General features: G+C 38.1%; 1 protein-coding gene and 1 long non-coding RNA gene across 3 annotated transcripts in view; one reads left to right on the top strand and one right to left on the bottom strand.

Moving 5' to 3' along the window:
- LOC134809282 (uncharacterized) overlaps nt 1-14,051 on the bottom strand; it is a 218,188-nt gene that overhangs the window by 171,544 nt on the left and 32,593 nt on the right. The gene's annotated exons all lie outside the window — the stretch shown is intronic.
- Nucleotides 10,992-11,918, top strand: OR13H1 (olfactory receptor family 13 subfamily H member 1). The gene has a single exon (XM_529156.5). The coding sequence runs from the start codon at nt 10,992-10,994 to the stop codon at nt 11,916-11,918; it is 927 nt and encodes a 308-aa protein (XP_529156.2).

Genomic DNA, 14,051 nt, shown 5'->3' on the forward strand with positions numbered 1-14,051 from the left:
GATAAGACTCACTACAAAGCAATAGTAATTAAGACAGTGTATTACTGACACAAAGATAGGCATTATATATAGCTAGAATAGAATTCAAAGCCCCCAAATAAACTCTTGTATCTATGGTCAACTGATTTTTCAAGGGTGCCAACACCACTGAATGAGGAAAGAAAAATCTTCTCAAAAAATGATGGTGGGAAAACTAGATAGCCACATACAAAAGAATGTAGTTGAACCCTCACCTCATAACATATATAAAAAGGAACTCAACATGGATCAGAGACCCAAAAATAAGAACTAAAACTACAAACTCTTGGAAGAAAACATGTGGCTACATATTCATCATCTTGGGTTTGGCAAAAGATTCTTTGATATGACAAGCAAAAATATAAATAAGTTGAACCTTATCAAAATTAAAAACCTGTTGTTTCAAAGTGAAGACTATTTAAAAAGTGTAAACACAACCCACGGAATGGGAGAAAATATTTGCAAATCATATACTTGATAAGAGGCTATGAATATGTATTTCCCTTAAATAATTAAGTAAGCTATAGTAAGTTTAACCTAAAAATTAGACCTAATCCTGAGTTCTATAGGTTTGCTCTGATTTCATTCAGACCCTGGGTTTAAAAGAATCCCATGAATATCTCACAAGTGCAGGCAACCAAAACAAACATAGAGAAATGAGATTACATCAAGTTAAAAAGCTCCTGCACAGCCATGGAAACAATCGACAAAGTGAGGAGACAACCCGCAGAACGGGAGAAAATATTTTCAAACTATCCATTTCACAAGAGATAATGACCAGAATATATAAGGTGCTCAAACAACTCTACAGGAAAAAAATATAATAATCCAATGTTAATATGGGCAAAATATTTGAACAGATATTTCTCAAATGAAGACATACAAATAGCAAACGGGCATAAGAAAAAGTGCTCAACATAATTGATCATCAGAGAAATGCAAATCAAAACTACAATGAGGTATCTCCCTCCAGTTAAAATGGCTTTTATCCAAGTCAGGCAACAACAAATGCTGGCGAGGATATGGAGAAAAGGGAATTCCTGTACACTGTTGGTGGGAATGTAAATTAGTACAACCACTCTGGAGAACAGTGTGGCGGTTCCTCAGAAAGACTAAAAATAGAGGTACCATATGATCCAGCAATCCCACTGCTAGGTATATACCCAAAAGAAAGGAAATAAGTATATCAAAGAGATATCTGCACTCCCGTGTTTGTTGCAGCAGCTCTGTTTACAAAAGCCAAGATTTGCAAGCAACCTAAGTATCCATCAACAGATGAATGGATAAAGGGAGCACTATTCAACCATGAAAAGAATGAGATCCTGTCATTTGCAACAACATGGATGAAAGTGGAGATCGTTATGTTAAGTGAAATAAGCCAGGCACGGAAAGACAAACATCACTTGTTCTAACTTATTTGTGGGAGCTAAAAGTTAAAACAATTGAACTCATGGAGATAGAGAGTAGAAGGATGGTTAACAGACGCTGGGAAGAGTAGTGGGGAACTTGGGAGAAAGTAGGGATAGTTAATGGGTACATAAAGTAGTTAAAATAAACAAGACCTAGATTTGATAGCACAACAGGGTGACTATAGTCAAAAATAATTTAATTGTACATTTAAAAATAACTAAAAGAGTATAATTGTTTGTAACACAAAGGATAAATGCTTGAGGGAATGGATACCCCATTTACCATGATGTAATTATTATGCATTGCATTCCTATATCAAAGTATTTCATGTAACTCATAAGTATATACACCTACTATGTATCCACAAAATTAAATTTTAAAAAGATAAAAGAATCCCATGAACTTGTCTATGTCTTAATATCTCCAAGCGTCTTTTGGATTTCACAAATAATTTGGTCCTGACAGCACTTATGTGCAGTACCTAAAACAGATTACTATTCACTATTGCACAAACAGAAATAGGTTAATAGACTTACTAAAGTCATAGGCAAGTTTGTGACAGAGCCAAGACTAGAACCTACATCTCCCTACAGGCCATTTACATTTTTATATTGAGGTCATCTGTGATAGAATTGTATTTTTAAATATGTGCCATTAGATTAACACATTTGTTGCAACTCTCTTGTGTCAAAGACACAAAAAGCTTTGGAAACTAAATCACATTGCTTGGCTTCTGTTTGCTTAGAACATTTTTTTTTTTCACTGTTTTTAAGTCTTTAAAGTTTCTTCACTTTCATCTTAAGGAAGTGTTCTACTTTTTCCCTACTGTTTACAATTAATACATCATTATGGGGCTGGAAGTTTCAGGTGAAGTTAACTGCCAAGTCTGCCAACTTCTTAACAATGCCCAATGTGTCATCTTTGGGGGTTTGCAAGAAACAGTTTTTAATTGCTCAACTTTGAGCAGTGCACTAAAGCTAATCATGCCCCTAGAGCCTGGAAGAATCTCTGAGATACAAAGCTATCAGAAGTGTTCTGTTTGTCCAGCACCAACTAAAAGCAAGGCAGGCAGGAAGAACATTATTTCAACTTAACAGGGGAAACATCATTTTTCAATGTTGAGACAAATTTTTTTTAAAAATCTGTTTAAAGGCTGTTAGGAGATGTTTGGCTGGTTAGTCCTCTCCAGCACCTCATCTCCCATTTTTTTTTTTCTGCTAACCCATTGATCAGGACTACCTCATAATAGAAGGGAATGGGAGAAGGGCAGACTTGTCACTTGCTACTTTAGGATTATGAATTTGTGCATAACTCCATACAGGCACTAAAAGACTATGACAAGGAATTGTTTAGAGCACAGTTAGACCTTTGGAATAAATTGCACACTCTCTCTTTTGCTCACCCTCTAATAATTTTTCAAGAGTTCACCAAAAGCACATTTATTGAAGGAGATCTTCTACTAGTCACAGTCTTTCCAAACCAGTAAAATATATTCCCACCAGCTGGGTCCCCAACTTCTGCCACTTTCCCTTTGCCCACAGTGCTTCCTCCTATTCAGCATCCTAAGGCCTTAATTTGACTGTTAGGATACATCCCTGCACTAAGCTGAAGAATTCATTAGTGTTTCCATTTTCCTCTTACTCAGATCTGCTCTAGCACCTTTTAGCTAGGTCCTAACACAACTTCCTTAGTTGTCTTCCATATACAAAAAAGATATTTATGATCTGCTTTCAATAGAAACAATTTCTCTAGAATTACGAATAAAGTAATTGGAATGGGCCTCAGAGATAGTCTATACAGCAAAAGAAACTGAAGCCCAAAAATTTGAAGTGACTTTCCCAAAGCCAGACAGTTTGTGAAGAGTTCATGCTCTCCTTACGTCCTTCCTTCTGGCAAATATGAGAAATGACATATTAGAGATGCATTTAGTGACCATGAGGCTGACTGAAGCTAAGCTATTCTCATAGGAACCAATCCTATATCTTAAATATTACTGTTATGATTGGCAGTGAAACAAGCCTTAGCTAAAGACAGATGTCTTAATGTGGTACCCATATCATGTCACTTTGAGTTATCCAAGGACCTGAACAAAATCTTGCTGAGTACAAAATCTGAGAAATTTGTCCTCAAAGCAAGTATCAAGCAAAAGACCATATGTATAATTTCCCAAAAGGCACTGGTCTGGAAGTAAGAAAATGAGTTTTCTATCCATCTCTGTTTCTAATTAATTATGTGACATTTGGCCAACTCACTTGATTGCTTTAGGCTTCAGTTTTCTCAGCTATAAAAACTGTAGGTACTAATTTATGTGAATGCATTGGGAAAAGTAAAAATAGCTAACATGCTAATATTTATTGAGATTTACCATGTGCCAGGCACTGTCCTGGGCATTTTATATGTATTTCCTCACTTCATAAACAAGGAAAATTAGGCCCAGATTATTCAGATTACCTAAAAAAAACTCCACAGAGTTAGTAAGTCCCTGAGTACACAACCTTAGCCATTACCCCAGACTGCCTCTCCTTACCCTATATTGTGTCTACTGCCACTACCACTAAAAGTGTTAAAAAGGCCAGGCATGGTGGCTCACACCTGTAATCCCAGTGCTTTAGGAGGCTAAAGCAGGAGGATCGCTTGAGACCAGGAGTTCAAGACCAGCCTGGGTAATACAGTGAGACCCAAGCTCTACAAAAAAAATAAAATAAAATAATTAATTAGCCAGGTGTGGTGGTGCATGCCTATAGTCCTAGCTACTTGGGAGGCTAAGGCAGGAGGATCCCTTGAGCCCAGGAATTTGAAGTTGCCGTGAGCTATGATCATGCCACTGCACACTAGCTTGAGCAATAGAGCAAGACACTGTCTCTAAAATTTAAAAAAAAAAAAGAGTTGAAGAAGTATAAAAACAATTATCTGCGCAGATTACTTATGATATAGTTTAAGGTTCAGGTAACATTGAAACACAAAAGAACCAAAGAATTAAGCTGAGCCTTGAAAGACAGATTGGGTAAGCTTTAGCTTTACAAATTAGTAGAACATTAGAAGCACTGGTGCAAAAGAAGTGGGAGTGAGCATGGGGGTACTCATGGAGCAATGAAGAAACTAACCTGACTCAAGTAGAGAGATTGTATTGAGGAGCCATGGAGACAGGGGCGAACATGGGAATCAATAAAACCCTTTATCACCATATAGTTTGCTTACATAGCACTTATCACAGGTGCATATTTGTATTTTTTTAATTTTTAATTTTTGTGTTTGTACATAGTAGATGTATATATTTATGGGGTACATGAGATACTTTGATATAGGCATGAAATGCATAATAATCACATCATGGGAAATGGGATATCCATCTCCTCAAGCATTTATCCTTTGTATTACAAACAATTCAATATATTCTTTCAGTTATTTTTAAAGGTACAATTAAATTATTTCGATTATAGTGTGCTAGCAAATACTAGATTTTAATAATCACATCATAGAGAATGGCATAGGATATATTCTTGATTGTTAGTTAATGTTAATATCAATTTCCCCCAAAAACAGTAAGCTTCCTGAAGGTAAGAACCACTTTATTCAGCATAACACTGGAAGTCCTAGCTAGAGCAATCAGACAAGAGAAAGAAATAAAGGGCATTCAAATTTGAAGAGAAGACGAATGGTTTGTTGTGGTTGTTGTTGTTGTTGCTGCTGTTGTTTTGCACCATTGTATCCTCAGTGCCAAATACATTGCCAGACACATTGTAGGTGCTCATTAAATACTTGTTCAATAAATGTATTCATATGTGAATGAATGAATGTTAAATAATAGATGAGGAATTGTCATACTTGACCTTGCATGTCAGATGAGGAAATATAGCCTTGACAGAGACTTTGATCAGGCTGGGGTGCTGGAAGTGGAACTGAAAAGCCAAACATAAAGGCTGTTTTAACATGGGGATCAATAACACAGTTGCTCTCTGTTGTGCACTCTCTATACCAGCTGTCCCCTGATAGACATTTCTCTACCAGTTGCAGGCTCTGTCATGACATCAGTTTCATACAGAAAGAATGTGAAGAAACCGTAGGCCAAAATAAAAAAAGAATTATTTCTTAGTTCTCTGGAAAGGCCAGTAGTGGTATACAAAAGTCCCACAGTCTCAAAGGTCTCCTTTCTCTTTTCTTTACTTGTTTTCCCTACACAAAATGCCACTTTGTGTTTTGTTTTGTTTTTCAAACAGCTCTGATTTGGCAAAACTTCATTGCCTGTTTGGGATGAGGTCCCTGAAGCTCTCAGAAGATAATTATTTCTTTCTGGTAAAGATCAGAAACTTTGAACTCTACTTGTGAGATAAATGGTCTGGTAGCACTTTGAAACTTCAACTTATTTAAGTTACTGAGCAGCTCATCAACTTACTTCCTGCATTTGGAATTGAATCTGAAAGAGAATTAGACCCCAGACAACTTGAGTAGGCCAAGTAGGTACAATTTATAGATTTTGTTCAGAGCCAAACATGCTCCCAGAGATAGAGGCCTGGTGACAGCTTCCAGATAAACATATAGATTGATGGAATCTACAAACCAAACTGCTCAATGAAAGGCAGGTTCTGGTCAGTTATATTTTCTAGGTAAATGAGGGGTATGCAGACATTTTTTGTTTCAACTCCATTATAATGCTTTTGAAATGCTGGAGTCTATTCTCCAGCCTTAGTGGGCAGGTAGAGTGACTGATATTCGATCTTTTTGCTGATTGAGGGATGCACAGGACCTTGTGGGTATGAAATTATACATTTTTACTACTGAGCACTGAGAAGAGGTTGTGAAGAAAGAGTAGGAAACTGGTAGGGTATGTACAGAGCCCAGGACCTTTCCTAGGCATCATCCAATTTAGTTTAAAGCCCTGGGTGCAGAATGTTTTGTTACTGTTTTCCTTTTTTTAAGAAAGTGACAATTTGGTTTAGTTGGATTCCATTTCACCAAGATAAGATAATACATAGATAAATATTGCCAAGAGGCAATGGATGTCTCAACTAGAAGGTTGCAAATTGAAATAACCTAAGGGTCTGGATGCAGAGCATTCAAATGACCTCAATCCTGTATATGTCATAACTTTTCTAGGGAAGATTGAATAAGGTTGTATGTAGGTCAAATGCCATTGAAAGAAATGTTTGTCTAAGACATTAAATAATTTAATTAGATACCATTACCAAGGGCTGCAGATCAAAGGGTTTGTTGATTGAGATTTGACCTAATCTAAAAGAATTTTCTTTCTTCAGGGGTTTCTAGGCATTTGTGAGTTTGAGAAGCTGGGAAGGCTTTTGAAATATTGCCAGGAAGTTTGCAGGGAGATCGTCACAGTGCTAAACCTGGCAACTCTTGGAGAATTGTTCTTTTGGGCAGCCCATTCTGTTCCATCTACTGATACTTGAGAGGGACCTCCATTGGTGAGTAGGTAACAGAACAGGTTTTAATTTATTTTCTTTTCTCCTTTCCTCCTCTTCTTGGGTCTTTAACCATCTATCTGGGATGGACAATCTCCAGGAAGACAAGAGGCAGCCATTAGTTAAAAGGAAAGTTATGCTATATCAATAAATAATTGCAGGTAATAGGACTAAGATGGGAAACATGCTGGGTTCAGTTTGCCAGAAATTTTTAATGGTAATTCTAGGATGAGGCAATCAGCACTGTCTCTGGAGGCCAGGGCCTAGACTAAATGAAAAATAGCCCCCCCAATTTAGATGCTGAGTAGCCTTTAAGTGTGAGAGGGAAATTGTCATCAATTTTAGTTCTATGGGTCCAAACATGGTACTAATGGGGGCAAGGTCATGAGTTCAACCCCAATCTCTATCAGCAAGTTTAACCCCATTTAAAAAATAAGTCGATCTCACAGCCATAGACTGATCACCAATTTTTAGTCAAATGGCTCATCAATTTATTCTACTGGGCTCATGAGGGACTGAGGGATAGAAACTTTATAAACCCTCCTTCAATACTGGAAAAACAAAATACATCCTGTGGCTCACTGGGAATGATAGATTCATATAAGGAGGAAAAACATCTATTTTATCAATATTTAATATTTGACAGCAAAAGCAGTGTGTTTTATAGAGTTCTAGGAGGAACATAATAGTTTTAAATGGCATAATAATCAGCCATCCACTTCAATGCAAAATCAGTTCACTCTCCCATCTGTGGCCGGCCCATTATCTCATTAAATATTCCACTGTGAAAGACCCATATGTAGATAATTGGGAGCTAAATATACTCCCAAATATTCAAAAAAAATTTAAGATATGACTATACTAACTTAAATATAAGAGGCTGCGGGTCATTGTTTCATGTAGCCATTTGACTCATATATTTGTATGTTCTCACTCTGTAGAGATGATTTTCTCTATTTTCACTTGGAAAGGTGGAGGCAGGCCAAGGCAAAATCTCTTTCTCGGGGTCCTATGATAAATGAAGATAGCGGCAGCGTTAGGTCTCTCAAGCTCTGAGGGCACTCCTGTGAAGCCAGGTCACCACCACCTTCTCCATCCCTTACATTTGTTTCCCTCTTCACAAATAGCAAACACTTTCCTGGATATATGGATTTACCTTTGTTGTGCACCTAGCCTATCTGATAGGCTGAAAAAGGTAGACAATGTGACACAGGGATAGCTTACTAGAAGGCCATGACATGGAAGGGAAACGTTAGGAAATTTTCTTTCTTAAAGACTTTTAAGGGCCAGGAGCCGTGTCTTACGCCTGTAATCCCAGCACTTTAGGAGGCTGAGGCGGGCGGATCACCTGAGGTCAGGAGTTTGAGACCAGCCTGGCCAACGTGGTGAAATCCCGTCTCTACTAAAAATACAAAAATTAGCTGGGCATGGTGTCGGGCACCTGTAATCCCAGCTGCTTGGGAGGCTGAGGCAGGAGAATCACTGGAACCCAGGAGACGGAGGTTGCAGTGAGCCAAGACTGCACCACTGCACTCCAGCCTGGGTGACAGAGTGAGACTCTATCTAAAAAAAAAAAAAAAAAAAGACACTTTTAAGGACAAGACAAGTGAGAGAGTTTCCCATTTCAGAGATGATTAGGGATGCTTCATTTCTTAGAAAACCGCTTCTGTAGCCTACACGTCTCTCCAACAAAGGAGAAAAATGTAACACATTTCAATACTCTGCGGAGTGAGTTCTTTTTTTCTTTATCTGAGGGAAGTCGAGAATCCTAGCTTGTTAAAACTAGACGGGACCTTAGAGATAATTTAGTTTAACAAGATTGGAAATAAAAATTCAGGCACGTAAGGGGAAGAAACTTGTCTAGAGACATAGCAAGTGAGTAGCGGAAGCTGCAAGGAAGGGATTAGAAAGAAAATGGGAGTTAGTCTCATGGAGAAACACATATACATCAAAGGAGTGCTTAGCATAGAAACAGTAATGTCAAGGGAAGAGGCAGATGGAAAAAGAGAGGTTGCCTTTCAATAAGGAACAGCAAAAGAACTCCATTCACACATTCCTTCAGCAAATAATTATTGAGCTCCTATCTAGGTACTATTCTATATTTTGGGCACACAGCAATGAAGAAAACAGAAAAACCCTGACCTCACTGAGCATACATTCTAGTTGATAGAGACAAGCAATAAACATAATTAATAGATAAGCTATACAGTATGCTAGATGTAGTTCTAAGGAGAAAATAATGCAGGAAAGGGGGATATAAAATTTCAATGGCTAGAAATGAACTCCCAGACGAGGTGACCCAGAAAGGATGTAATGCAATTTCAGGGGCTGGAGATGAATTCCTAGATGAGGTGACCCAGGAAGGATACACTGAAAAGATGCCTTGTAAGTAAAAACCTGAGGGAATTGAGAAGGTGAGCTGTGCAAGGATCTGGGTTTCATAAATATGGAGCAGAAAGTTTTTCACAAATATAGAACAGCAGGATCAAAGGCTCTGTGAAAGGGATGGGCTTTGAGTATTTGAGGAATGGTGAGGAGGCTAGTGTGACTGGAGCAAAGTGAGCAAGGGAAAGGGTGGTAGGAGATGCGTTCAGAGAGGAGGTGATTGGGAGGCAAACCATATAGGGCCTCGTAGGTCATAGTAAGGAGATTGGTGTTTAGAGAGGCTGAAATGAGAATCTATAGTTAACAATATGATACTGTATACTTAAAATTTTATTAAGAGAGTAGGTCTTATGTTAAGTGTTCTTATTACAAAGATAAAAGAGAGAAGGAGGAAACTTCTAGGGATGTTTGTTATATTTACGGCATTATTTATGGTGGCCGTTTCATGAGTATATACTTATCTTCAAACTCAAGATATATACATAAAATATGTGTACCTTTTTGTATATCAGTCATACTTCAATAAAAATAGAATAAATTTTTTAATGGAAGAGTGACCTGATTTCACTTACAGTTCAACTGAATCATCTGAACTGGATGGGAAGAAGACTAGAAACAGGAAAACCAATGAGGAAGTCACTGGAAAAATCCAGGTGAGTGATGATGATGCCTTGGAATAAAGAATGGCAGTGCAGGTGGCAAGAGGAGTAGGTAGATTCCGGATAACAGCTCTGAATGCTTAGGACTTTATATATTCATTTACTACCTATTGGGTTCTTGTGATCCCCCAGGTACTGTTCTATGTTCTAGGAATACACCAGTAAACAGCAGACAAGGGCCCTGTTATTAAATTCACATTTGAGTGAAAGACAAATAATAAGCAAGTAATCAAATTATTAATATAACTTCAGGTATTAGAATGTGTTATAAAAAATGAAGCAGGGCTAGGGGAAAGAGATGGGTGAGGATGGGATAAGAGAGCCTTTTCAGTGAGGCTACATACTCAGACCCTCTCCTTACCACCCACACTTTTAGAAACTTCATGTTCAGTTTTCATACTCCTGACTGGGGCTCAACGACAACAGAATAGAAAATGTAGGAGAAGCTAGAAATGTAACTTCAGCAGGGGATATTAGTAGAGGGTCCTCCCAGACCTCACTACTACATCTACATAATATCAGCTCAGGTCAAAGAGCTACCTTGCACCCACTCTATGTCAGGCACCGTGGTAAATTCTGGAACTATGGAAAAATGAAGGCATGCACAATCTAGGAGTGAGAGACATCCCAAACATAGACAATATTTTAGCTAAGACATGTGTCAGAAGGTACCCTGTTGGTTGAGATTAATAACTCAAGCTAACTGAGATTCAACCATGTCTACATATCAGATTTATCTTGGAAAATGACGTGAGAAAGTCAGGAAGATGGCCTACCTTTCCTGTCTTCTTAGTTAGGAAAAATTATTCAAGAAGACCTCTAGTGGAGGAGGGCTGGAGAAATTTTTATATAACTATTTTCAAAAAGATAAGGAACTTTCCATTTTCTTAGGATTGAGGGAGGATATTTAGCTTTGCCTCTGTTCCCATTATAGATATCTATTCCATTTGTGTCCCATTCTTCTGAAAAGGACAAAGATAATGATCCTGCACACCCTAATTCTTTCCACCTTTCTCACACCCTCCATCTTTATTCTCATTCTTTCAGGTAACACTAAGTAGCCAATTGGCATCCATTTAATGAATAGTGGCAAGAGGGAAAGATGGCCATGGACAATGTCACAGCAGTGTTTCAGTTTCTCCTTATTGGCATTTCCAACTATCCTCAATGGAGAGACACGTTTTTCACATTAGTGCTGATAATTTACCTCAGCACATTGTTGGGGAATGGATTTATGATCTTTCTTATTCACTTTGACCCCAACCTCCACACTCCAATCTACTTCTTCCTTAGTAACCTGTCTTTCTTAGACCTTTGTTATGGAACAGCTTCCATGCCCCAGGCTTTGGTGCATTGTTTCTCTACTCATCCCTACCTCTCTTATCCCCGATGTTTGGCTCAAACGAGTGTCTCCTTGGCTTTGGCCACAGCAGAGTGCCTCCTACTGGCTGCCATGGCCTATGACTGTGTGGTTGCTATCAGCAATCCCCTGCGTTATTCAGTGGTTATGAATGGCCCAGTGTGTGTCTGCTTGGCTGCTACCTCATGGGGGACATCACTTGTGCTCACTGCCATGCTCATCCTATCCCTGAGGCTTCATGTCTGTGGGGCTAATGTCATCAACCATTTTGCCTGTGAGATACTCTCCCTCATTAAGCTGACCTGTTCTGATACCAGCCTCAATGAATTTATGATCCTCATCACCAGTATCTTCACCCTGCTGCTACCATTTGGGTTTGTTCTCCTCTCCTACATACGAATTGCTATGGCTATCATAAGGATTCGCTCACCCCAGGGCAGGCTCAAGGCCTTTACCACATGTGGCTCTCACCTGACCGTGGTGACAATCCTCTATGGGGCAGCCATCTCCATGTATATGAAAACTCAGTCCAAGTCCTCCCCTGACCAGGACAAGTTTATCTCAGTGTTTTATGGAGCTTTGACACCCATGTTGAACCCCCTGATATATAGCCTGAGAAAAAAAGATGTTAAACGGGCAATAAGGAAAGTTATGTTGAAAAGGACATGAGCCTTCTTTGCTTCTAAACGTCTAAAATAACACAACGTCCCTGATGGAGAAAATGGTTTAAAGGATCTGACTTTATCTTTGGAAGTGATTGACATATGAGAAGCTTCAGGAAGTGCTCCCACCCCAAATATTATTCCTACTGAGACTTGAATTGCCATTAGAGGTATTATTTTTGCTCTTTCTTTACATAGAATATTGTTAGTGGCTACCCATTAGGTTACTCACCTTCAGGTAAATGAACTTATCAGAGTAATTTTCTCACTGACAGAAGAGACCTATACAGCAAGAGAATCTTCTGTAACTGTTGACAGCAGGTGAGGCATAACTGAAATTGGAAACTAAGACAAAGAATGGTATAATAAAAGGCCAGAAGACAAATGTCAGAAACTTTACAACTTTACTGAGGGTAAGCCCTGTTACGTAAGCACAATCTCCTTGTTTCACTTAATCTTGGAATCATGAGAAAAATTATCATAGCTATTTCCTACATTTGTGTAGAGTGTTTTATTTTTGCTTTTTGTTTTTCAAAACATCTTTCTAATCTATTAGTCTACTTTATATCCCTAATTTTCCTATGGAATTGGTAAAAACACCACCACAATTTCCCTCTGTATTAACAATGAGGAAACAGAGTAGACACTGAGACTCATCTAAAGTCATACATAATTGATAATGGAGTCAAAATTAGAATTTAGATCATATATATGCCACCTCTGAATTTGTAAAAGTAAGTCTGTAAAATTATTTAGAATCATAGAATTATAAATGCAGCTACCATTTATTGAGAACTTATGATACGCTAGGGGTTGAGCAAAGCTCTCTATATCTATTATCACATAGAATTCACACAGTGGTTCAATGCCATGGCACTATTTTCCATCCATATTTAGAAGTGTGGAAACTGAGTGATTTGCCCATGGCCACAGAGCCAGTACTTAAATCTAGGTCTGGTTGATTCCAGATCCCACTTACTATATCTAAAGGCATAAGAAACCCTAGAGATGACTAATGTAGTGATATTTTAATCCACTTTATCATGACATAATTTGTATACAATAAACTTTGTCCAATTACAGTGTGCAATTCTATGAGTTTTGACAGATGCTCACAGCATCACCACAACAATCAGCTACCTAACAATTTCATCACCTACAGAAGTTTCCTTTTGCCTTTTTGTAACCCATCCCTTCCTCCCTCTACCCCCAATTCCAACCAGTGATCTGATTTCTTTCACTATATGTTAGTTTTTGTTTTTTTAAATATTGACTATAAATAAAATCATGCAGTCTGTACTCCTTTGTGTCTGGGTTCTCTCACTCAGCCTGCTCTTGAGATTCATCTATATTGTTGCATGTATCCGTAATTTGTTCCTTTTTATTGCTGAATAATATTTCATTGCACACATTTACCGCATCTTAAAACCCATTTTCTGTTGATGGACATAATGCAATGTTTTTCAAATCTTGATTTATATAGTTTTTAGGGACTCAATTGTGGTGCCTGGAGCCTGCTAATGGGGGGTCGTTTCCTGTGAGCTATTTCATTTGAAAAGGGAGTTCTAAAACTAAAAGGAACGGTTTTGATAAACAATGATCTATTACAGGTAACCGATTTTAGATGAGAAATCTAAGGCTCACTGAATGTGGAGTAAATTTCCCAAGATCATGAAACTGTTTGGAAGCAGATCTAGAACGAAGACCCAGATATCCTGTCTCCTGGTCTCACTTTACTTTGGGCCTCCACCACATATGATGAAGTCATCTCCCAAGAAGCCTTTTCTACCTGTTTGTGAGGAACCAGACACAAACAGGTAGAAAAAAATAAAATGCACAGTACCCAGCACTACTGAGCAAACAGATACTCAGTGTGTTCCTCTTACCGTGACTGCTGGGGGGCTGAAGAGACATTGTATGGTGTTGCAAAGGGAGTACCATGGATACAAGGAGACTGTCTTACATGTTTACTAACTAAATGAAAAATAATTGAGGATGAATAAACCACTTATCAAAACAGCTTAATTTCAAAACAAGTGCAAGATTTATTCAAACTGTATACTTTTTTTTTAATTATTATACTTTAAGTTTTAGGGTACATGTGCACAATGTGCAGGTTAGTTACATATGTATACATGTA

This window comes from Pan troglodytes, chromosome X (genome assembly GCF_028858775.2).
Source record: "Pan troglodytes isolate AG18354 chromosome X, NHGRI_mPanTro3-v2.0_pri, whole genome shotgun sequence".
Classification (NCBI taxonomy): Eukaryota; Metazoa; Chordata; class Mammalia; order Primates; family Hominidae; genus Pan; species Pan troglodytes.

Coding starts and splice junctions, on each gene's coding strand:
- OR13H1 (XM_529156.5), top strand. CDS start 10,992: ATGGCCATGGACAATGTCACAGCAGTGTTTCAGTTTCTCCTTATTGGC.